The sequence below is a fragment of the Zalophus californianus genome, chromosome 2, assembly GCF_009762305.2.
Source record: "Zalophus californianus isolate mZalCal1 chromosome 2, mZalCal1.pri.v2, whole genome shotgun sequence".
NCBI lineage: Eukaryota > Metazoa > Chordata > Mammalia > Carnivora > Otariidae > Zalophus > Zalophus californianus.
In genome coordinates, this window is record NC_045596.1 from 5,808,716 (window position 1) to 5,834,537 (window position 25,822).

Genomic DNA, 25,822 nt, shown 5'->3' on the forward strand with positions numbered 1-25,822 from the left:
GATAAGCTCCATAAAAAGAAATGAACTCATCTCAAAAGGCACTTGAAGCAAACAGAATACAGATTTTTAAATATATTTTGAAAGGGAACTTTTTTTTAAAAAGATTTTATTTATTTATTTATTTGACAGAGAGAGACACAGCAAGAGAGGGAACACAAGCAGGGGGAGTGGGAGAGGGAGAAGCAGGCTTCCCACGGAGCGGGGAGCCCGATGTGGGGCTCGATCCCAGGACCCTGGGATCATGACCTGAGCCGAAGGCAGACGCTTAACGACTGAGCCACCCAGGCGCCCCTGAAAGGGAACTATTAATTGAAACTGAGTTTTAGTCTTCTCCAGAACTCCCCAAGGGAAGTCTGAAAGCTGACAAAATGTTAGAGCCTTAAAACTTCATAACCTCTTTCTACTTCAGAAAGTCTAGTCCAAGAAAATGATCTGAAAGAAAAAGTGATACGCACGGGGATGTTCATCGTGGCATTATTTATAATAGCAAATAAAATAAAAATAACACCAAGAGCCAACAATAGAAACTAAGGAAGATAAAGTAGTTCATTCAATGTGATATTTTGAATCTCTAAAAATTTTCTTAAAATTGTTGCCATTATGTGGAAAATACACACCAGCCATAATGGAAGTGGAAAAGTTGAATGTAAAACTATATTGTGCAATGAATACATTTAAAAAATGGCAGAAAAAAATCTTCCCAGGAAATAAAGCAAAAATTAACACTGGTTTTCTCTCAAAGTTAGAATCACAGCAGTAATTTTTTTCCCTGTGAATTTCGTCGGACTTTCCCCAATTTTTTTAACATGAACATGTATTAATTTTATTACAGAAAAAATTTTAATGGGGACCCCCAAACAAATGCAAACGGATTTGAGTAGACAATGCACTGGGAAGGAAACGCACATGTATTCATTCAAATACTTAGAGCTGCTAGTAAATTCTCAGCAGCCATGAGATGCTAGGGATACAGGGGTGTATCAGAAAGAAAAAATATCCCTATCTTACTGTAAATTAATTTTAGTGGGGTGCAAACAATGATTAATATAAATAAGTAAACCCTATACCAGTTAGTGATAAGGGTGAGGTGAATGTCAGGAGGGATGGAAAGTTTAAAAAGGAAGGCCAGAGAAGGCTCACCCAGAAAATGACATTTCAGAAAAGACCTAAAGGAAGCAAGGAAGCCAGTCATGCAGGTATCTGGGGTCAGAGCATGTCAGGCAAATGGAACAACAAGTACAAATGTCCTGAGGCTGTGTTGGTATCCAAAGAATAGCAAAAGAGTAAATGTTGCAGAAGCATACAGTAAGAGCAAAGGCCCTGAGGTAGGCATAGCCTTGGTATATTCAAAGGCCAGCAAGATAGTGATGGGAAAGTAGAAGTCAATGGTATCTGAGAGGTGGCCAGAAGTCTGATCATGAAGGGTCTTGCAGAATTTGAACCTCTGGCTTTTTCACTGACAGCAATGGGGAGCCACAGAGGGCTCTGTCCACTGGAATAACATTATCTGAGTTACAGTTTAACGGGATGACCCTGGCTGCTCGGCTGAGACCTGACTATAGGGCAAACAATCAGGAGGCTGCAGTGATTCAGAGAAGAAATGATGGGCCTGGTCCAGGTGGGAGCGGAGGGGGTGGGGCAAGTAGGATTTGCTGCAGACTAGTGAGGGTGGGTTGGGGTCTAGGACAGTAACAAAAATGTCAAGGATCACAGCAACATTTTGGCCTGAGCATCTGGAAGAGTAAAGTAGTAGACAGGAGTTGTTTAGGGATGAAGATCAAAAGTTTAATTTTAGAAACATAGGTAATAAGCACTCATAAAAATACTCTAGCTCACTAAGGAATAACAATCCCATTTAAAACAATGAGATTAAATTTTTGCCCTTTTAATTAGCAAAGATATAAAATATTATAATTTTCTTTGCTGGCTAAAATGTGGTAAACCAAGCAGAGTTTTCAGAAAAATAGTTTGGGGATAAAAATTAAGATTCTTAGCAATGTTCATAAATTTCACCTTGTTAATTTTCCTTTAAGTAATCTACTCCAGGAAAACTGTAAAAAGTGCACAGATTTATGTACCCAGTTCATACATTATTATTTCTAAAAATAAAAACTGGAAAGAGCCCAAATGTCCAACAATAGAGATATAGTTAAACATATTATTGTGCGTACCCACAGAATATTGTACAGCCCTTAAAAATTTGTATAAAGAGTTTAAAAAATACTTATGAAAGGAAATGGCAGTATAAAATGTAATACCATATGGCTATAGTGTTAAAAAAAATATTTAAGAGACCAGTTAAAAATGTTTGGCAAAAAATTACTAAGGCGTAGCCACTGTCTCTGGGTGATGAGAGTATCTTTTTCCTTCCAATTGCAGTCTTTTCAATATTTTAATTTCAGGAAGAAAAACAATTTCGTTTTTAATAGAAATGGTTATTCTAATCTCAGAAGGTGCTGTGCTGTAAAACGAAGTACACTAAAACCTATGGTAACACCAAGGCCACTACAGTGCTTCCTTCCTCGTGCTGGCCCCCATCTCAAAGGCAGATTGACCCTCTGGGAGAAGTGGGTGGCCTGGAGATCTGGAAGGGAGGCTGAGGCCAGGCAGCAAATGCTGGTGTCCCTGACTTGGAATTGGGAGGCGGAAGGTGGCTCCCCCCCTCCCCAGTATTGCCCCTCAACCTGATAACAGGAAGCGTCCTGGGAAACATGTAAGCCAGCGCAGACAAAAGCCACCAGGAAGACCAAATGGAATCTGGAGCTTGGAAAGATTCAGACGCTGCAGAAGTTTGGACCCCCAGAACTTCCCACTAGGTCGCTAATGGGAAACTTCACAGTAATGTGGCCTTACATTTGACTCCATTCAATTTTTAGCCTCCACTTTTCGTGTCATGGCAAGTATATACATATATTTTTAGACTGTGGCAGACATAAGAGTTCACCTACCCTAAAACCATTCTATCTCCCTCCTGGCAGAAAGTTCCAGCTTCTTTAGCCAGCCCTAGGGAGTGAATCCTTGTTCCTCCAGGACCAATATGGCAGTCCAGTATTTTTGGGCCAGTGATTGGTCAAGGGTATGGACATGTGACCTAGTTAAGATCAATAAGCTACAAGGGGAAGTATACAGGTAGCTTCTGGGATGTGTTGTCCTCCCTAGTAAGAGGCAAAAGGAGAAAAAGCCCCCTTTACCCCTTCACTCTCTACTACTCTAGACACTGTCACCTGGGGATATGTGCAGTGGGGATATGCCACAGCTGCTGTCCTGAAACCTGGAGAGATGAGCCTGAGAAAAAGAGCCAAGAGTTGGAGTATAGTGGAGCAGACAGAAGGAGCCAGGATCTTCAATGATGTCACTGTATCGTGGACCACATCCTTCTGGACTTTTTCTTAGTGACATGAGAGGTATCTTTACAGTTCCAGTTACTATTCATTGAGTCTTCCTTACTCAACAAAGCATCCTACTGGACAAAGATTTTCTCCTTGACTAAACTACCCAGGCTCCTCTGAACTTTTCACCTAGGCCTGACTTTTGAGCCTCCATGTTCACCTCTGTATTGTCCAGTTTTAGCAGGAATCCTCTACACTGGTTTAGCTAGAATCCCCCATCCTCCACAAGAGGGTTGGGCTGTAAAAGACAGTGCCTGTGTACAGCAGGGAGATGGACAGGGTAGTGACACATTATCATATTTTTTTTTGGAATTCTGCTTATTCTCATTGTTATGTCTCATGTCCATGACACTCTGTTGTCATTGTTAAACTGACATGGGGAAGGCCACACTAAATATAATGAACACTAGGAGGCTCATGTATTCTTTCAATGAATATTATATGGGGACTACTTTGTAGGGCGCCATGCAGTGTTATGGTTGCTGAGTGTAGAGTGAAACGTGGTGGGCAAGACCCCTAGTCAGGTGGAGCTGAGAGTCCAGGGATACAGCCCTGAAATAGGGGAGCCCTCCAGCATCACGGCAGATGGTGAGGCCTAAGCAAGTAAGCACCCCTTTCTCTCTTTTCCTTGCCCTTCTTCCCCCAGTGACCTAGCCTTCCTGTAACAATTCAAAGAAAGAAAAATCACTGCCCAGTAAAATTTTACAATGAAAAATAAAGATTTCCCTTCTGACCCAGGCTTAGTTACCAAAAAGGTCCACAGAGCCTATGGTATCAGTATCTCTTCCCATAATTGTGGCCACTGTAACCATGGCAAAGATTTACATACACAGGGGCGCCTGGGGGGCTCAGTCGTTCAGCGTCTGCCTTCCGCTCAGGTCGTGGTCCCAGGGTCCCGGGATCGAGCCCCGCGTCGGGCTCCCTGCTCAGCGGGAAGCCTGCTTCTCCCTCTCCCACGCCCCCTGCTTGTGTTCCCTCTCTGGCTGTGTCTCTCTGTGTCAAATAAATAAATAAATAAAATATTAAAAAAAATTTACATACACATGCAGAGTTTATCATCATTATCATCTTGCAACCTGCAATTACTGTGTACACAGTTCACCAGCTTAAAATTTAACATCTTTTTAGCATATTTTCCCACAGCATTAGCTGTTAAGATGCAAAACGCAGATTATGTCAATATAGATAAGCCTTGTGAATACGCAAGTAAATTTCATTTACTAGTCAATGAAAAAAAAACAATCCACAGGAGAAATGCTTGTCAGCAATACAGAGTAACAAACTGTGACTCAGAAGACATTAATAATGCCCCTATGCTTTGATCCAATAATTCGACTCCAGGGAATTACAACTGTAAGAAAATAATGCTGAATGCAAGGGGAAAACTTACATAAAAGATGGCCAACTTGGCATCATTTATGAGAAAGAGAACTAGGAATAAGCTAAAGACCCAAAAATAAGAGACAATTTAAAAAAATTCACAGTATATCCATATGATAGGATGATACACAATGGTTAAAACATAACATTTATCTCTTATTGTTGTAAATTGGATTATTGGTCCCAATTTTTCACTCCCCCACAGTCACATTATACATACATGCCCAGGGGTGCCATGGCTTCATGGTTAGCAGAGTGTACCCTTACCCCTTGACTTTGGGTCATGTGATTTTCTTCAGCCAGCAGATGGCAACAGATGTCACCCAAGCAGAAGTATGAAATGCACTTGCATAGTTGGGCTTGACCTCTTGCACTTGTGCCACTGCCATGAGGTCTTGGCCCATATTGCTTCTGCATCTCCAGCCTTGGCTTCAGAAACATGAACAAGAATTCTGAATGCTTACTGCTGTATGTATTTGAATGATACATGGAAATGTTATGCATCAAAAACTGATAAAATTAAGCAAATCTGTAGCTACATGGAACCTTGTACTATACAAGGTAGAGGCACAGTAATAAATATTTATTAAAAGATTAGAAAAATGCTTGTGTGACATTGTTAAGTGAAAAGTGAAATAAAAATGGCATTTTCAGTGTAAGAGGAGAGGATAGGGGTCCCTGTGCTCAGAAAGCAAACATTAGGAAATCCATCAAAAAAAGATTATTGACAATTTTTTCAAGTTTTCTAAATTCTTTAATATTTCTATAATGAGCATGTATTAACTGTAAAAAGAATTAAAATAATGCACCAAAACTGAATTGGGTTAACATTCAACTTATCCAATGATAAACTAATCCTAAAAGGAGGAGAGAGAAAAATTGAACAAAAAGTTAATAGTTAAATGAATTAAGAGCCTATTTAGATATATTTTTAATTAAAAAAAAAACCCAAAAACAGAAAAAGCGGGCAAAAAAGGTGATTTTCACAGAGGACATACAAATAGTGAATAAAAACATGAAAAAGGGGTTCATTCTTCTCAGGACTCAATATCATAGACATTAATGAAATTCTCATGTCCCACATCAAATCTACTAAATTAAGAAATTTAACAATGCTAACACTTTTTGGAGAGAAAGTCTGGTAGAATTGTTATACTTATGCTGTGCTGCTGGCAATAAAACTTAAGACAAATGTTCTGGAATGCCAATGTCTTACAAGTTATAAGGTTCTAAAGACATTCAAACTCTTTATTTCAATAATCACACTTGGAATTTATACTAAAGAAATAACTCAAGAGGGCACAATTAATTGTAATGCCCCAAAATGCGCCTACAAATTCTGCTTAGGGCGCCTGGGTGGCTCAGATGGTCAAGTGTCTGCCTTCGGCTCAGGTCATGATCCCAGGGTCCTGGGATCGAGTCCCGCATCGGGCTCCCTGCTCCTTGGGAGCCTGCTTCTCCCTCTGCCTCTCTCTCTCTCTGTCTCTCATGAATAAATAAATAAAATCTTTAAAAAAAAAATTCTGCTTAGAGTCCATGTCCCGACATGGGCATGAGTGGAGTGCGACTCCAAGGAGCCCAGTGAAACAAGTGAAAAACTGGAAGAGATGAGAAGCTTTCCAGAGTTGGGGACACAAAGTTTGGAGTTCAAGGTAAGTCCAGTAAGGGTAAGTCCCAAGTCCCAGAAGCAAAGGGTATATATACTCTAGAATGAAACGTAAAACCAAAAGATACCCATCCTAACACAACCTAAAATCAAAACTCTGAAGATCCAAATGAACTGTCATCAATTTATTGTACTGATAAACTCACTCTTCAGAGGAAGAGAGTAACCAAGTGGAAATCTTAGAATTGAAAAATAAAAATAAAAAATTGAAATAAAAATTTAATGTAATAAAATGGTGTAGTATTCATAAAACATTCTAAAATAATAATGCTAGCTATATTTATTGTGCCTGGGATGTGTTTAGTGCTTTGCACGTATCATCTCCTACAATGTACCATCTATAATGCCTAGCATATAAAGAAAATTACTAGGTATGTAAAGAAACAAGAGAATGGATCCCATGGTCTAAAAAACAGTGTCCATAGAAATGGACACACACAAATAAAATGTTGAAATTGGCATAATTGTCAAAGAATTTATAAGGAAAAAAATGAGTATGGTAGACAAACACATGAGGAATTTCAGGACAAAGATGGAAAATTTGGGAAAGCAAATGAAGATCCTAGAACTAAAAAATACAATCTCTTAAATTTTAAAATTCATTTAACAGAAAGAGTAGACTGGATAATGCAGAAGAAAGAGTCTGTAAACTTGAAGACAGAGCAATGGAAAAATTTCCAAACTGAAACAAAGTGAGAAAATATATTTAATACACACATAGGAAAAAAAATGAACAAAGTCCCCAACAATCTGTGGAATGCTATCAAGTGGTATGACATGCATGTTAGTTGAGTGCTAGAAAAGAGAAAGAAAGAAAAATAGAAAAAAATATTGGGCAAAGTTTTCCAAATTTGATTTAAAACATCAATCCACAATCCAACAGGCTCTGTGAACCCTAAGCAGAATAAATACCAAGAAAATTACATCTTGGTACATCACAGGCAAACTATGAGAGTCAAAAATAAAGAAAAATTGTCAAAGCAACCAGGGATAAAAAAGCAAATTACATACAGAACAATGATTTGAATGATGCCTGACTTCTCATCTGAAATAAGAAGAAGATAATGGAATGATAACTTTAAAGTGCTAAAAAATTATCAACTTAGAATTATGTGTCTAATGAAAATACCTTTCAAAAATGAAGGTGAAATAGGGACATTTTAGTTAAATAAAAGTAAAAATGAATTGTTGTTAGCAGCCCTTAATTACCAGAGGGGTAAAGGCAAATTTTTAAGCAGAAAGGAAATGATATAAGGTAAGACTGAATCTACAGGGAGTAATCAAGAATACCAAAAACAGTATACATGTAGGCAAACATAAAACATTTTTTTCTTTTCTTAAAGACAATTGATATTTAAAGAAAAATAATAACCACCTACCACGGACTTTATATCATATGTAGAAATAAAAACATACGATAAAACAGGACAAAAATGGGAAAATGAGGGGCGCCTGGGGGGCTCAGTCATTAAGCGTCTGCCTTCAGCTCAGATCATGATCCCAGGGTCCTGGGATCGAGCCCTGCATCAGGCTCCCTACTCAGCGGGAAGCCTGATTCTTCCTCTCTCACTCCCCCTGCTTGTGTTCCTTCTCTCTGTGTGTCTCTCTCTGTCAAATAAATAAATAATATCTTTTAAAAAATGGGAAAATGGAATTGTAAGATTCTAACATTATATATGAAGCAATATAATATTAATTCAAATTAGGCTGTGATAAGTTAAGAATACATATTGGGGGGAGGGAGGGATGGGGTGGCTGGGTGATAGACATTGGGGAGGGCATGTGCTATGGTGAGCGCTGTGAATTGTGCAAGACTGCTGAATCACAGATCTGTACCTCTGAAACAAATAATGCAATATATGTTAAGAGAAAAAAAAAAGAAGATAGCAGGAGGGGAAGAATGAAGGGGAATAAATCGGAGGGGGAGAGGAACCATGAGAGACGGTGAACTCTGAAAAACAAACTGAGGGTTCTAGAGGGGAGGCAGGTGGGGGGATGGGTTAGCCTGGTGATGCGTATTAAAGAGGGCACGTTCTGCGTGGAGCACTGGGTGTTATGCACAATGAATCATGGAACACTACATCACAAACTAACGATGTAATGTATGGTGATTAACATAACAATAAAGAAATTTAAAGGGAAAAAGAAGAATACATATTGTAACCTCTATAGCAACTACTTAAAAAACATAAAGAGGTCTTGCTAAAAAGCCAATATTCAAAACAGAATGCAATATTAAAATAATACTAGATGAACAAAAAATACAAAAGGAAAAAAAGAGCAAAACACAAGGGGAACAAATAAGTAGCAAGGTGACAGAATTAAACCCCACCTCATCAAAAATTATATTAAACATAAGTGAACTAAATACTCCAACTAAAAGAGATTTTCAGAGAAAACAAAAGGAACATTCAACCATATGCTGTTTAAATTGATGCTTATATTCAAAGATACAAGTAACTGAAATTGAAAATGAAAGGATGGAAAAAATTTTACGAGACACACACTACGCATTAAAAAGTTGGTGTAACTATATTAATCACAATCATGTAGAATTCAAAACAAGCAGTACCTCCAGAGATAAAGATTATTTCATAATGGTAAATGCATCATCTGATCGAAAAAAAAAATCCTCAATGTGAATCTAACAACATATTTCAAAAGTCATACACACTACAAAACTGCAGAGAACAGAAAAATTCACAATCATATATAGAGATGTTAATACTCCTCTCTCGGTAATCATTTATTTTTTTTTAAAGCAGCAACACTCATTAAGGATATAAGAGATGTGAACATCCCTGAAACTTATAGAACACTGCAGCAAGCACTACAGAATACACATCCTTTTCAAGAGTATATGGCAAGTTTACCAAGGTCTGTCAAATACCACGACATAATAAGTCTAAATAAATTCCTGGAGACTGAAAATAAACCGAACTGGGAGTGGGAGCCTCAGACAAACGAGAGAGGTGAGTCTCTGTGGACTCCTGCCCTAGATTTCTAAGTGTCTTGGTGTTGGAATGGTGGGCGTGGAAGATGGGAGTACAGTACAGGAACAGGAGGCCTTATGGATCAGAGGGCAGCTGTGATGTGCAAATAAAAGTCAAGGATGACTCTAATGTCTTGGCCTGAGCAACTGGAAGAACGGAAGTGCTATTTGTTGAAGTGGGGAAGACAGGAAGGAGCAGATTTGGGGATGGGGCAGAGAAGCAAGAACTCAACTGAGAAGCACTAAGAGTAAGCGTCCCATTAGATATCCATGTGTAACCTTTGAGTTGGGTTGGCAATTGAAAATTTAAGTCTGCAAGGTGTAGGCTGAGCCTAGGTAGTTGTCAGCAGATAATACATTGGTGATATTTTAAAGAGTATTTCTTCCACCCCATCTCAAACAACCTCATATTTGGGACGCTCTGCCCTATTGACCTCAACCAGAAATCTACACCAAAATCTAACACAATGTTCCCATTACTTACAAACACATAAATGCCATCTAGCAAGATAAGTGGATGCATCCCCCACAGGGGCAACACAGGGTAAGCCAAAAAATAAATCAAAAATTGCCAAACTGCATACTAGGGCCGAATCTTGTGTCTTATTTGCTGGCTAAGAAAGAAAAATAATCTAGGGTGCCTGGGTGGCTCAGTTAGGCAAGCGACTTTTGATTTTGGCTTGGGTCAGGGTCATGATCTCAGATGCACTCAGCAGAGCCTGCTTGATTTTCTCTCCCTCTGCCCCTCTCCCCGCTCATGCTCTATCTCTCTCTCTCTCTCAAATAAATAAATAAATCTTAAAAAAAAAAAAACAAAGAAAGAAAGAAAATAATCCTAAATCATAGTTTTCTTTCCCCTCCCACCCACCACACCACAGAAATTAAAGGGATTGGCAAATAATAGCCCTGAAAGACTTATAACCTCAGTTTAAGACCATGATACCTAGGAAAGAACAGCAACATTTGTTATTTTCTGGAAGAAATAAAATGCCAGTGTAAATTACTTTCAAATGTAAATCCAAAGCAAACATAATTCTGGTTTAACGCATGAAAGGTGTGTTCCACTAAGCTCCCTTTGATTCTCCTGGAAGATTGATGGAGTAATTATACTCTGGAGAGCAGGGTTAAGAAACTGTGTTGGAACTTATTAAATATGACATGTGGCGACTTTTCAATTTTGTTTAAAAAGTGTGCTTGAAAATAATTACATTTTAAATGGAATTCATAAATTTCTTACATCACTTAAGTGAACTGCAGAAAATCCTGCCGCACACACCAAGATTTTGTTGAATTTGATAAGCTGTATCATCTACAAATAGAAACTCACTGGCATTTTCCACAGGGTGATGGGACCAGAAGATCTGCAGAGCATCTTCAGTTGTAGTTTTGTTTACATATACATCAATATATGTGATTAAAGTAACTATATTCATGCAAATATATTCCATTATGGACATTTACGACCCTCCTCCCTTTCTTGTGGATTTTTATAATGCTTTCATAGCCACCAGTTTCTCCCCCTGCCAACCCATTCCACATTCTGCAAGTATCATGATCATTCTAAAAGGAAAACCTGGTCACATCACCCCCCAGATTAAGCTTTAGTGTCTCTTCGTCTTCTACCAACAGGGCCAGCTTCATGGAAGTGCAACCTGAGCACACAGAGCTCTGTGCTCAGAAGGGCCCTGCATTTGGCTTAACACCCAGGGGTTGCTTTTATCCCTGAAATGTTGCTCCCTAAGGGATTACAGTGACGCATGTGCATGAGCAGAGGCTATGCGGCCAATGTGTGTGGCCCCCATTCATCTGTAACGCTCCACAAGCACAGAATTCTGGTAGAACCACAATGTGTGCAGGCTCAGCAAGACCCGGGTAGATGAGTTTTGTTTACATCTGAGTAACGAAGGGCAGTGACATTCTAAGGAGCACGAGGGACCAAGGAACCCTATGATACCCTCCTCCCCAAGTTATGTGTGAGCTAATTCCTGATGCTGAATTGAAGACACAGAAGGGACAAGATGGGACAACCAAAGCTCCTTTTTCCTCTGTCTCCTTACTCATTAGTAAGCTGAAGGTAGAGAGCATTGGCACAACATGCACATATCAAGGAGAGAAATTAAAACAGTTGAGTTCATTTTGCATAGCATTTCCTCTGTTCTGGTAAGAACAAAATACGTATGCACGCATGTGCTTTGAAATATGAATTGTGTAATTCTGGCAATTCTGCACATGAGTTAACTGCTCTTGTATTTGCATTTAAAACCGGCATTGCACAATATTCTTTCCGTGATAATTTAAAATTTTAAATACTGTTTGCCTAGAATGCTATTAAATAGCAAATTAGAAAAAAAAAAAAAAAGCACGACAAACCGAGAGAGATGGAGACCATGGAAGAAAGGAAAAAGCTTCATAATTTTGTAGCTTTAATGGTAGTTTTGTGGTTCTTGCACAAGGGAACCCATTTTTCTTTCACGCTGAGTCCCACAAATTAGGTAGCCAGCCCTGCCAACTAAGAAGTCAAATTCCTCAATGTTACTGACCTGTGCATACTGTGTCCCCCCCAAAATTCATATACTGGAACCCTGACCCTCAGTGGGGTGTTACTTGGAGGTGGGGACTTTGGTAAGGTAATCAGTTAATTTGGGGAGGTAATTAGGGGGAGATGAGGTCATGAACATGGGGTCCCTACGATGGGATCGGTGTCCTTAGAAGAAGAAGAGCTAAGAGCTCCCTCCCTCTCCACCAAGTGAAGATAACCCGAGAAAACAGCTGTTTGCAAACCCGAAGTGAACTCTCATCAACACCTTGATCTTGGACTTGCCACCTCCAGAAGTGTGAGAAATAAATGTCTGTTGTTTAAGCCCCCAGTGTGGGCTATTTGCTGTAACACCCCTAACTGAGACACACAGCGTGACATTCTAGGATCTTGAATGCCTGGTGCTAGCCTTAGTCTCCAGCCCCATCTCTAAGGCTGCTCCCCCCTCCCCCATCATGCCCACTCCCCATTAACTCTGGGGTACTGAACATCTTCCAGTCCTCTCTGCCCACCTTGCCTCCTACATGCGGCCCCCTCTGCCCAGAAGGGCCTTTTCCTGCACCGTCTTCCCAGTTTCCCTCCCCCCACATGACCTCCCCTTGGCTGTTACCTGTTCCTCCTTCAGGACAGGTATCAGAAGTTACCTTTTCTGGAAACACTTCCCAAACCTAATTCGGGGCCTCATCTGAAATGGCGCATTGAAGTTGCTATATAATGGTAAAACTAGGTGTATTTGTTTCCCAGGGCCACCATGACAAAGCACCACATACAGGAGGGCTCAAAACAACTGAAATTTATCCCCTCCCAGTTCTGGAGGCTCCAAGTCTACGACTGAGACGCCAGCAGGGTTGGTTTCTTCTGTGTCTTCTCCTCCTTGCCTCTCTCCTAGTTTCCAGGGAATTGCCTGCAATTTTCGGTGTTCCTTGGCTTGTGGGGGCATTACCAAACGTCCCAAACTCTGTCTTCATGTTCACATGGCATTCTCCTCATGTGTGTGTCTGCCTTTGTGCCCCAATTTCCCCTTTTTATAAGAATACCAGTTCTACTGGACGAGGGCCCACGCTAGTGGCCTCATCTTAACTTCACTGCATCTCTGTCTCCGAATAAGCTCACATTCTAAGGTATTGGGAGTCAGGCTTCACCTTACTTATTCTGGGGGACTCAATTCAATCCACAACATGTGGCATCCAGAAATCTTTTTCTTCTTTCCTCTCAAATGCCTAAGAGGATGGACATTTTCTAAAAGACAGGGGCCCAATATCTAATCCTCCCTAAAACCCCACTCCAGCCTCCAGGGCCTCCGTGGGATTTAGCAAACACAAGACTCAAAAGGTGGCTTGATCCACGTCATGACACTGACCACCGGCAAAAGGACACCTGCTCCCTGGTCACTGTTTCACATGACCTGGTCACAGTCAGGCTTCTAAACACAGGCCTTGCCCTTCCTGACAGATGTAATAAGGTCTCGGGCAAGGAAGCTTTGAGGGCAGAGTCTGTTGGAACGGGCTGTTTCCTGGAGAATGGAAATGGGGAAAGACCCTCCTGACAGCAGGGCCTGGCAGTCACCCAGGAGGAAGTCAGAACACCTCCTTTTTCTGGCTCAAGAAACAGCGACTCTCACCCAACATCCCTCTGCTCACATGACATACCTTACACAGCCGGGTGCTGACATCACCTCACTCCGTTCCCATGGCAACCGTACAGTTGTAGCCCCATTCTCAAGAGGAAGAAACTAAGGCTTAGGGAGGTAAAGTCGCTGGCCCACAGTTACACAGACAATACACAGAAAAATCAGCATCTCACCCTGTGGAACCCCCAAATCTCTGCTTGTAACCTCTATGCACTGACCTCCTTCAGTCACAAAATGTAACTTTATTTAGTGAACTTTACACGGCACTTACTTTATTATGTGCCAGACTATGTAGTAAGCATGTCCCATAGAGTAACTCACTTACTCCTCAAAACAGTTTACAAAGTAAGGCCCATTTCCTCTCCATTTTACAGAGGAGGAAACCAGCAATCGGGAAGGAAAAGACACTTACTGGAGGTCACTCCACGAGTAGGTAGCAGGGCCAGCATGGGGCTCTCGGCAGTCTGACCCCGGGTCTGTGCTCTTAAACACTACCCTAGGTAAGGGGCCTCCCTGCTGGAAGACTCCATGATGAAGCCGGCCTGGGGGCCTGGTGGATCCCAGAGATGCCCGAGCCCAGAGGCCCACACCCCATCTCTAAGGGGAACTGACTGGGAGAGCATCAGGCTGCGCTCTAGCGTATGTCCTCAGGGGCCTGCTGTTACCTTCCCAGCACCTGAGCCAGGCAGGCCCTGCAGCCACACAACCACCGTCTATCCCACCGACAGTTCATCCACTACAGATCCATTCAAAAAATGTCCACTGAGCAAGTCATAAGCGAAGGGTCTACAAAGGCACACACGGCCACCCTGAACGTCACTGTTCTGCATCTACCTACTTTATCTTGCTTCCTATTTAAGAAGTCTTAATCCATTTCCAGTTGCAGCTAGAAACATGAAGTTCCTTGGTAGAAGGTTCTGTTAAAATAAAACCAGTCAAGATAGAAAACAGAATTAAATAAATAACAATAGGGGTATATAGGGCTGTGGTAAAAAATAATAATAATAATAATTCCCCAGATGGGATACCAGTGATGGAGCTGGGGAGAGACTGGCAGGAGGGAAAGAACTTTCCAGTTATCCAGAAAGAAGTGGGACCAGCGCCCCAAGGTTACCACCTATGACACTGAGTGAACCCCCAATAACCATACCTCTCACACAGCGTCATTCTTCAGACACCGGGAGGGACCCTGTTACCTTTCATAAGTTGCACAGTGATTTTTCTCTGTATTTTCTGAAAATTGCTCAAGGACAAGCAGCTACGAGGACAGACATTTTGTAAAGCAGTGGGACCCGGATGAAACGCTACAAGAGCCACGGGCCCTGTTCTGGAGGAGACTCCGGGCTCACGGGGGAGACAGACACTAATGAAGTACTCATGTGAATAAATGTAGAACTAACACTGTGATAAATTCAATGAAGAAGCGTACGGTAATGTGGGGGCGGGGTGGGGTCTTGACCCAGCCTGGGAATCAGAGAAGGGATCCAGGAGAAGGGTGAGTGGGAGATGACCAAGCCAAGCCGGGTGAGGTGGGGGAGCATTTCAGGCAGAGGCAACGACACGTGGTAAGGCCCTGGGGCAGGAGTGACATGAAACGTCCCCAAAACTGAAAGGATGCCCCGTGGTCCAAGAGCATAAACAGTAGCACTGAGTACGAGCAGAAGGAAGGTCGATAGCTGCATGGAACAGTAATACAGTAACAGTGAGCCAGGGTTTGGGCTAAGAACTTGAAGCACGTGGAGTGATTTAACTCATGCAGTGAGGGAGAGGGTGGGATGAGATGTGAGAGGTGGACAGGTTCCAGCCCCCACAGGGCCTCGGGGACCATATCACAGTCTGAATCTTTAGCCCGAGAGCAGTGGAAGCCACTCCCGAACACTGGTAACAGGACTACCATCATTGCTGTGACTTCAGTCATGAGTCTGGGTGGGAGGCTGCATGGGGGGGGCGACGCTTGAGTGGAGGCGGCAGCGGGTAGGGCTGGAAAGATGGGGCAGATTTGGGAGAGACTTGGGAGGTAAAAATCAACACAGCCAGGTGCCTAGCTGGACTTGTGGGGGAAGGCAGATGGAAATGCTGAGGAAAAACCCTGAGATATTTTGGCCTCTGCAACTGCATAGATGATGGTACTATATGCACTAAGCTGGGAGACTCTGGAAGCATGTGAGTTTGAGGTCATTTTGGGCTTTAGGTTTTTGTTTGTGTATAGATTTTATTTTATTTATTTGAGAGAGAGAGAGAGATTGCACTGGGGAGGAGCAGACGGGGAGGGCGAGAGACAAGCAGACTCCCAGCTGAGCACAGAGCCCATGTGGGGCTCAATCTCATGAACCTGAGATCATCACCTGAGCTGAAATCAAGAGTCCCACACTTAACCGACTGAGTCACCCAGGTGCCCCAGGTTATTTTGAATTTGAGGTATTCTTTTCGGCATCCAAGTGGAATTACATACAGAAACACAGATTTGGAGGCCAGAGGAGAAATACGAATGAAGGAAATAACTTACTGAGTCACTGCTAAAAGAAAGAAACAGGCACCAGTTATTAACGTAGTGTCCCTCAGCTCCAAAGCCACCGCTCTGTGACGCTGGGGCAGGACTCCGCAGGACTCTGCGTTGCCAGCCGGCTTCCCGCTAGGCACTGCCAACAGAGGGCACAAGACAGGCACTGCCAGACCAGCCTGGGAAGGGACTCCCCTTCTTCCACCTGGTTGTCCACCTGTCAGCCAGCAGGTGGGCAGGGGTCCCGGCAGCCCTCCCCTCAGTGGCCCTCATGGATGAGCTGCACCCTCCAGAAAGTTCCTCTGCCCCGCCCCCCAGCCCCGGCCCTGTAGGCTGCCTGTTCCTCTAGCCACTGGGCCCTCTCCAAAGAAATCTGAAACGCAGCCTGACCCTCAGCCCTGCCAGGAGGAGCTGCTACTTCTGTCCTAGAGTCTTCTCCGACTCCTTTTCACAGTTAGCCTTTTTACTAGACGAATTCTTTGTATGACACATTCTCTTTCTGAAAACCGGTGTGGCTTCAGTCTCCTGACTGCACCCGGACTGATGCGGGGTGACTGGGCAGGCGGGAGGGACAAGATCGGCGGGGAGACGGGACAGGGCTGAGCAAGGGGCCCAGCGGCTCAGTCTTGAAGAACTCCAAGACTTACCGCAAGGGAGAGGAGGCCCCATTGTTTTCGGTGCGGGAATAGTCCTCTGGGGTGTCGGGACCCTCACCACTCTTTCTAGAACAGTTTCTCCATCTCCATCTCCAACTGCGTGGAGCCCAGATTTTAGACAACTGAGTACTGCTAGGAATATTTTGTTCCTTCCAAGTCTCTCAGGAAAATGCCTAAGCTCAGTGCTAGCTTATGCTGTACGATCCTCCTAAAATACCGATCCTTTTTCTCTTAAGGCATTTAAACCCTTCCCTCAAGACTCAACATAAACCCTGTTTCCATCTTAACACCCTCTTCACTCCAGCTCATATTGTGGGAAAGCCATCGCCCCTTCTCTCTACCCTTCTGTGCCCCATAAAACAGGAATTTTGTTTTAACCAGAGAGCAACGGGAACCATCTCCGCCTTCTCTCTCAGCGGGAAGAGAAGTGATATCCCGCATCGTGATATGCAAGAGTCTGATATCCATTCATCTTTACAGGTTGACATTCGGGGAAATTTCTCAGGAGTCCTCTGTGCATTATAACTGGGATCCACCAAGCTGAGTATAGAACCCACTCTGCAGACTCCAGTCTGCCCAAGCAAGTCCCAAGGGCAAAACTGAGGGACAGCAATCGAAAGGTCATTCTGGACTCAAATCCAAGGCACCTTCTCCAAACAAACTTTAGTGGTAATAAGTGTGAAAGTTCCACGTTTGTTTCTCGAAAGCCTCCGAACTGGGAGGAATGCAAGAAATCGACCCCACTAAGTGACTACTTTTGCCTTTCATTCAACCAATAGCTGCTGTGTGTGCCTTCCCCGGCCCTGTTCCAGGCCTTGCAGACACAAAGATGAAAAAGAAATGCTTGCTGCTCTTCCGGAGGCCTCAGTCTAGTGCAGAAGATGGACGTGCGGTCAAACTGAGATGAGCCAGTGTTCCAAACCATGTCTCAAAGAACACGGTAAGGCAGGGACTGGTGTGGAAGTTTGTTTGTTTCACTTACCCTTGTTCTCTTGATACCCCAGTACTCCTCGGGAAAATCCTGCCCAGACTCTCTTAGTCCACATTCTTCAAGTGATGCCAACTCCACCCCCAAGATCAGTGGGTGGGCATGTGACCCAGCCTCACCACGGAGAGCCTCATTTCTCCCCAGTCACAGTGATCGGTTCAAGAATGCTCACGACTTAACCACAACTCATCAGAATGAATCCTGGGATTCTTCTTCTGCAGCGACTATGAAAAAAGAGGCTCCCTTTCCACACTCAGAGCTACGAGGCTCTGAGCCTCGAGGTCATAGGGGACCCATGATGAGACAGCAGGCCTGAAGCCACACAGAGGAGAGCAGAGAATCCAAGGAGGCAGATTCCTGATGACATTGCTGAGAACCTGGTTCCACCAGGAGATGCACACCTTCATTCATTTATTCATCTGTCCCTCAAAAGTGTATGGACATCTGCTGTGTCCCAGGTGTTCTTTTAGGCCTTGGGCACACAGCAGTGAATAAATCCCACCACATCCCTACCTTAAGGGAGCTTGTGACCACGTGGGGGAACACTGTAACTAAGGGAATAAGGAAAATAAATGGTATGAGAGACGATGATAATTGCTATGAAGCAAAGGAAGGCCAGGAAGGTGGGTTGGGAGTGCCATCATAAGGAGGGTGGTCAGTGAAGGCCTCACAAGGAAGGTGGCATTTGCGTGAAGACAAGCAGAGGTGAGGAAGAGGGTCCTGGGGGAGAAGTCCTGCAGGCACGGGGAGCAGGTACTGGGCTATAGTATGAGGGCGTCTGTGTGTCTCGAGGCAGGAGGGAGGCAGGTGGGCTGGAGAAAGAAAGGAGATGGGGTCAAAGAGGCCGGGCTTGATGGGCATCTATAATGACTTCTGCTTTTATTTGTTGCTAGGGCAGAAGGAGAGGGGGTTGAGCAGGGACTGACATGCCCCATGCCCACTTCTGCAGGATCACTTCAGTGTTGCACTGAGGTGATGCTGCAGGGGGAGGGGAGCAAGAGCAAGGAGACCAGCTAGGGAGGCTATTGTAATAATCTAAGCCAGAGGTGTGACCATGGCTTGGACCAGGTGGTAGTGATGCAGGTGGTGAGAAGTGGCCAGAGCCAATTAATCCCCTTCAAAAGACCTCATGTTGGTTAACTGAAGGAGGCTCACCTGCCACACCACATTACACCTCATCTCAGATGCCATCCACGTGAAATGCACCGTCGTTTTATGTACCACTAAGAGGGAAATGCTGCCAATGAATCTACGATGTGATTCTTTCTAGTCCCTTGAAAAAGCTCTTTTAGACCCATTATATATCATGCTCATGTAAACAGCTATGACCACATGCAAATAATAAAACTACATCACAAATACCACACTGGCCGAACTGCATCCCCAGTTCAGAGATTTCAAACATGGAAAAATGTGTGCCTTAGAATCAACGAAATACACTAGTTTGTATACACATGTCTGACTTTATAGAGATGACTGACACATGCTTTAAGCTTATACAATTCATACGTATTTTCTAGGAGTGTTGAAAAGTAGAGATGGATCTTACCATTCATTTCTACTAAACAATCTCATACTGATTTATGGCTATTTTCTTAACCTCCCCCACCCCCCACCACGTAGAAGACAAATCAAAACACATTTTCAAATGAGGTCTAGATCTTATAACCTAAGGTTTACATCCTAGACTCCTGCATGAAATATGCACATGCCTGATACAGCTATGAATACCAAGCCCCTAAATCCACATCCCTTACATGGCACCTGTCCAGCCTCCACCTCTGTAGAGACTCTCATTATAAGAGCAAAGTTTTCAAAAGACTGTCTCCAGATGAAGCATGACTGCAACGTTAAGGGGTGATTCTTTGTTTGTTTGTTTTGGTTTTTTAAAGATTTTATTTACTTAGGGGGTGATTCTTTAATTGCCTTGGGTGTCAATTTCCAGAGGAAAGCAACATTTGTGGCAGATTTGGTTAGACCAAGAAGATGTTTTCAGTTCTGAGTTTCATGCAGATTTGGTTAGACCAAGAAGATGTTTTCATGTTCTGGTAAAGTTACCTGGACCAATAATAATATAGAAATAACACTTAAATGACCCTTTAATATATGACATTCTAAAATGAGAATACCCAGAGCTGGTTATGAGGTTGCCAAATCAATACCCCCAAGTGTGTGGATGCCAGCCATAAATATATAGAACACTGATTTAAAAAAAAATCCTTTGGAAACATAATTTACAACATGTTTCTGGAGTTCTAAAAAATATTCACTCCCTTGGATCCAATAATCCCTCCCCTTGCGCTTTAAGACTATTTACTTATTTATTTGAGAGAAAGAGAGAGAGAGAGCACATGCATGCACGCACGCACACACACACACATAAGAGAGGGAGAGGGAGAATCTTAAGCAGGCTCTATGCCCAGCAGGGAGCTCGACGCCCAGCTTGATCTCACAACCCTGAGATCATGACCTGAGCTGAAATCAAGAGTTGGACGCCTAACCCAGATGCCCCAGGAATTCCTTTAAAAGAAGGGGAAAATATTCACAAAATTTTCAAGCAACTTATTTATAAAGATGGAATCATGAAAGTAGCCTAAATGTCTAACAGTAAGAAAATATTTAAGTAAATTATAAGAGTCCCATTTGATGGAATATTACAGCCCACGAAACTATTGATTTGAAGACACCGTTGCAACCTAAGCCACTTTGAATACAATGCTAAGAGAAAAAGCAGAAACCGTTGTATCTGCGGCAGGTGGACGCTTATATAAAAATGTCTAGATGTGGATAAGGACTGTGTGTGGGGAAAAACAACTTAAACGCAATTTTGACATGAATTTGGAATGGAAGAGAATTTGTTTTCATTCCTCGAGGTTGTATTTTGATGTGACTGCCCAACAAATGCTTTTTGAAGATGGCCTGTGAGATGGTTATTGTAAATGAGCAGGTGCCAGAATGTATTGTTACTAGCTTCTGTGCGAAGAGCCCCGTGGGGTGGCGTCGCATGGTGTGGCGTGGCGTGGCAGAGCCTGACCTGAGTGCTGGGCTCATGTGCATGGCCAAAAGCATCTGTGAGAGTTACATTTCCCCTAGGCTTCCAGAAGCAGCACAGGGAACACTGTTAGGTCCCCACCTCTGGAGTTCAACAGACCTGGGTGTAAGTCCCAGCTCATCCACACACAGGCTAAGGGCTTTTCCTGGGGTCCCCAATTCAGTTACCTCTCTAGTACAATGCAGATTCTGAGACCTCCCCAGGCCGAGTTGTGATGATTCCCGATTAGGCATGAAAAGCAGAGCATGCACTGTGTCAGGAAGTTAGTTGTTAATATTACCTGAATGCAAGTTAAACTTTTGCCATCTGAATGAAAATGGGCATGATACAGTTATGCAATGCAAACTTTCAGCTAGGGTTTAGTATTAAATTACTTACAAACCAGACTTGTTTTTGCCCAGGGAGGTGTTTTTTTGTTTGTTTGTTTTGGGGGTTTTTTTTGCCCAGGTAGGTGTTTGCATCTTCAACCACCCAACAATTCTGGTTTGGGAGAGCATGTGCGTTCACTGGACCATGTCACTCCCCTGCTTAAAATTCTTCAGTGACTCTGGATGCCTATAGGATCAAGTCCAAACACATGGCCACTTGGCCCTTTAAGGCTGGTCCAGCAGTTGGGGTTCAACTCCATGCCTTCCAGCCTCACACTGCACACAGCCAGGAGTACTAAGCACCCCCGACAACATCTCCAATGAGCCCTGCTTACTCTTTACCATCTGCCTTTGCATATTCTGTTCCTTCCTTCTAATACACACTTCCCCTTCTCTTCCAACCCCTCCTTACTGGTAACGTCTGCCATTTGCACAAGACTCAATACTAAGAGGAAGGCTTCTTTGCCCCTCCTCCCTGCACCAGGGTCAGGGACCCTCCTCTAGGTTACCATAGTTCTCTGAGCTCCCTGCATTGTCCTGGGTATTTATTTGCTCCAGGAGCTCCCTGAGAGTACGATATTTGCCTTCATCTTCTCCATATTCTTGGTGCCTAGCACAGGGGTGGGTGCAAAAAAAGATGATCAGTCAATGCCTACAGAATAAATGAATCAATTGGTGGCAAATAACAGTGCTTTACTTGCACAGGAAAATATATGAGAGATATGCTGGCAAAATCAAACAAGTTAATGTTTCACTGGGCTGGAAGCTGGCAAAATGAGGCGAGTCCTAACCTTGTACTTCAAGAGCCCTGAAACAGGCAGTTAACCTTGGGTCCAATCTGCTTTTGGAATGAGGAACAACAGCAGGAAAATCAAAAGGTTGGCTATACCAGATATAACTATTTTGCCAATCAATATTTTAAAGAATGTTTTCTGGGATAAAGGAGAGAGAGAGTTGTCAATATAAGGGAGGCAAATTCCCCCTGCAAATAAAAGAAAGAAAAATGCTAAGAAAATAACCTAAAGTACGGCCTTTGATCCAGGCTAGAACCACGAACCCCTGTAATTTTTGGAGGTGATACGTAAGTTTGTGCTTTCTTCTATGAAGGGGGTCCATGGTTTTCACGAAAGGCTCCCGTCATGGGCTCAGTGGTTGTCCCCTCCAAACTTCATGTGGAAGTTCTAACCTCCAATCTGACTACGTTTGGAGATAGGGCCTTTATGGAGATAGATGTTAAGTGTGGTCATAAGGGTGGGGCCTTAATCTGATAGGACTGGTGTTCACGTAAGAAGGAGAAGAGACACCGGACAGCTCCCTCCAGCGCCTCAAGCACAGACGAAACCAGGAAGAGAGCTCTCACCAGAAACCAGCCCTGACAGCACGGGAGCTCCGACGTCTGGCCTCTAGAACAGTGAGAAATCAAATCTCTGCTGTTGAGGCCGCCACCACCAACAAATTCTGTTGTTTAAGCATCAGTGGTACTGTGTTATGACAGCCTGAGCCGACTCACACAGATCCCTTCACCAAGATAGATAGGAGAGCTTTGACCTGTTGCAAATAGAAGGGTTCTGACGCAAGTCATGCTCTCCACCTGTCGCTAAGTATTGGTGTTTTCATAGGGTCTGAACAGCCCTGAATGTAATCATGAACGACAAAAGTGCTCCGAAGGGGACAAGTCTATCCCAGAGCTGCCCCAAGTAGGCTGTCCCACAGCAGAGCACACCTGCAGACAGTGACTGACTTCCATGGAGAAGCTCAGGGTTAGTGTGAACTTGGCCAGGGACAAGTTCAGCTGCATGTGTCCAGACTCTTCCTGGGACACCCAGGGGCCCCCACCACCTCCCTGCCTACCTCTCATCCGTCCATGCCTGGCTCTCCACCTGCCTGTGCCCCAGACTAAAGAACGAGGAAGGCCTCCGGTCTCCTTGGGTGCCCAGGTGCCTTCGCTGGCCCCACTCACCACCCTTATCACCATGGATGGTCATGGATTATTCGGTGTCACTAGACTAGGAACTCCTTTCGGAAAGCACCAAATCGGGCTGACCCACTTAACTTATGTTAACTGTCTTCACGTAGCCTTTGGAGAGGGGCTGTCTGGGCCAGCATGTGACTACCACCCACAGCCTTGGCCATTCTAAAAACCATGATCTGTGCCCACAAGCCTATGCCTGGGCGGTGATAAGCACTGCCTCCAGAGAAGACTGGCCAACCCCCAAGCCAGCTCTGCTCCTTAGGAGCTGTGACTAGGCCATAACCCTTCCTTCAACTGCCAAACAGAACAACAGAAACACCTACCTGGTACCTGAGAGAACACGTATAAAGCCCTAAAACAGTGCCTGGCACATAGTATGTGCTCAGTACATCCTAGCTCTTGTGTGGGGCACGCTGAAGACCAGAGAAACCAAAGCATTAAGAAACCAAGCTTTTAAAGGCACAGTTAACAGATAACCAACAATACCGTACTGATTATAAGACACTTTTCACATGGACTACCAGTGGTGAAGCTTCAAACAATCCCATATTCTAGGGTAGTAGGTGGTATCATAATTCTCATCTCATGGGTGAAGAAACAAAGGTTTCAGAGAGGTTAAGCAAGTTGCCCAGGACACACAGCGCTGGAAATGGCGTTTTGCCAGTTCAAATACCGAGCTCTAGGGACCTGAGCCACAAGGAAGACCAGCCCCAGAATTTAGATGAGGCTGGACAAGCTCCACCACCGCTCCACCAGGGAGGCTGCCACAAGCGGGACGCCTTCCTTAGTGTCACGGAGTTTAACCAAGAAAAGTTTCCCTAGGCCGTCCTGGGCGAAGCAGGAGAGTAGCGTGGAACCTGCCGGTGCACGAGACCAAACGCGTCGTGGACCGACACACACACACACACACACACACACACACACACACAGGCCGCCTCCCTGAGCCTCCGGCTCTGAAGGAGACCGGGGCTTGGGGGGAGCTGGAGCCGAGCAGCACCCGGACTTGAGTCCGAGGCAGCTCCTCCTTCCGCTCCCCAAGTGAAGGCTGGGCTGCACCCCGTGTCCGACTCGGCCCGCCGGCCCGGAGGGGCAGCGGTGCACAGGGGGAACCTCGGCACAAGCCGCGCGCCGCGCAGGGGGAAGGAGGGGTGCGCCCCTCGCCTCTTACCTTCCTCATTCTCGTCAAACACGGGGGGCTTGTGGGAGTGGTTCCCGCCCATATTCCGCCGTGGCGCCTGCCGCCGCTACATGCCCGGCCGCGGCGAGCGGGGAGCGCGGAGCGCGGAGCAGGACGCGGGACGCGTGGCGAGCGCCCAGCCCAGGCTGCAGCCGCGCGCTAGCCGGAGGGGGCCGAGCGCCGCGCAGGGGCGGGACCGCGCCCGCCGCGCCCCCTCGTCCCGGCACCCCCCGCTGCGCTCGCACGCCCGCCGCGCCCTCTCTGCGGGGGCCTCCGCCGCCCCGCCCGGAAACCCGGAGCTCCCCGCGGCGCCGGCCACCGAACCGCGCTCCTCGCCGGCTGCAGCGGGCGGGGGACCGGAGGCGGCGCGGCGGGCGGAGGAGGAGAAGGAGAAGGAGGGGAAAGAGGGAAGGGGCGGGGGGGGGGGGGCGAGCGCAGCCCGGGGGACGCCCGGAAGAGGGGGTGCGGCGGGCCCCAGCGGGTGGAGCGCAGCCGGGCGGTGGGGAATGCCGAACTGAGTGCAGGGTGGGCCCGGAGGAATCGCGATCCCGGAGTAGGGGCGCTCCCTACGCGCAGTAAGCGATTTGTGAGCACCTACTATGTGCCAGGCCCAGGCTTAGCGCCTTATAAGCACCGTTCTCCGTCACCTCTTAACAACCCAACCGTTAGAAAAATAATTGTTCCCCGTTTTAGAGCCAGGGAGCCTGAGGTTTGGAGGGAAAGGAGCTCGTCCTGGCTGCGAAGGGAGCCCCCAGGAAGCCCCGTTGGGCTTTATTTGCTATTCGGGCTGGTGGTACACCGGCAGTGATTCATCTACCCGTTCTCCAAAAGACGCCTTTCCTCTTTGTGTTTTTCTAAATATTTAATGAATGAAAGTAAAGTCTAGACCTTTTAGAGCCCCCTTCATTCTACATGGGGAAACTGAGGTCCCAAAGGGGTGTAGTTTGCCCCAAACCATTGTCCCTAGGAGAGGGGTGCCTGGACGTGCACCTTGGGATTCCCCAGAACTGCGCGGCCTCCGAGTCTGATGAATGGGTGGGTTCGAAATTGGGTGCGTGGGTCCCTGGCAGCGGGAGCTAGGGAGCCCAGGTCCGGGGAGGAGACGAGCCCAGGACCAGGGTGCTAAGTGCTGGGTGCGATGGGTGCACCCCGAAGTTCGTGGGGCGAGCGTAGGCCCTGGAGACCCTCCCTGAGGAAGGCGCTGGTTACCCAAGAGGTGCGGTCCCGCCCAAACAGCCCGACTGGCTTGGGGGATCTTTGGCCACATCCTGCCATCTGCTGGGCGCCTTAAGCCACTGTCTGTGCTTTGATAGAAAACATGGGTTCTTTTTGAGTATCCCCATCTTCTCTCCCCCTCCCCCCATCCTTCTCTCTCGCGCGCTCTCTCTCTCTCTCTCTCTCTCTCTCTCGCGCGCGCGCGCGCGCGCGCGCGCGCAGGCATGCTGGGGGTCGGGGGATGTCTCTTTGTCTAATACAGCAAAAAGCTCCCAGAGGCAATGGGGGGAAAGCTGAAAAG

General features: G+C 45.3%; 1 protein-coding gene across 2 annotated transcripts in view; it reads right to left on the reverse strand.

Annotated features, from left to right (window-relative positions):
* Positions 1-24,465, reverse strand: part of STK32B (serine/threonine kinase 32B) — a 409,845-nt gene extending 385,380 nt beyond the window's left edge. For both annotated transcript variants that reach the window (XM_027597377.2, XM_027597375.2), the window contains exon 1: positions 24,298-24,465. In XM_027597377.2, coding sequence (XP_027453178.1) covers positions 24,298-24,349 — 52 coding nt within the window. In that variant the 5' untranslated portion in view covers positions 24,350-24,465. The remainder of the gene's footprint in view (positions 1-24,297) is intronic.
* Between the last annotated feature and the right edge of the window lie 1,357 nt (positions 24,466-25,822).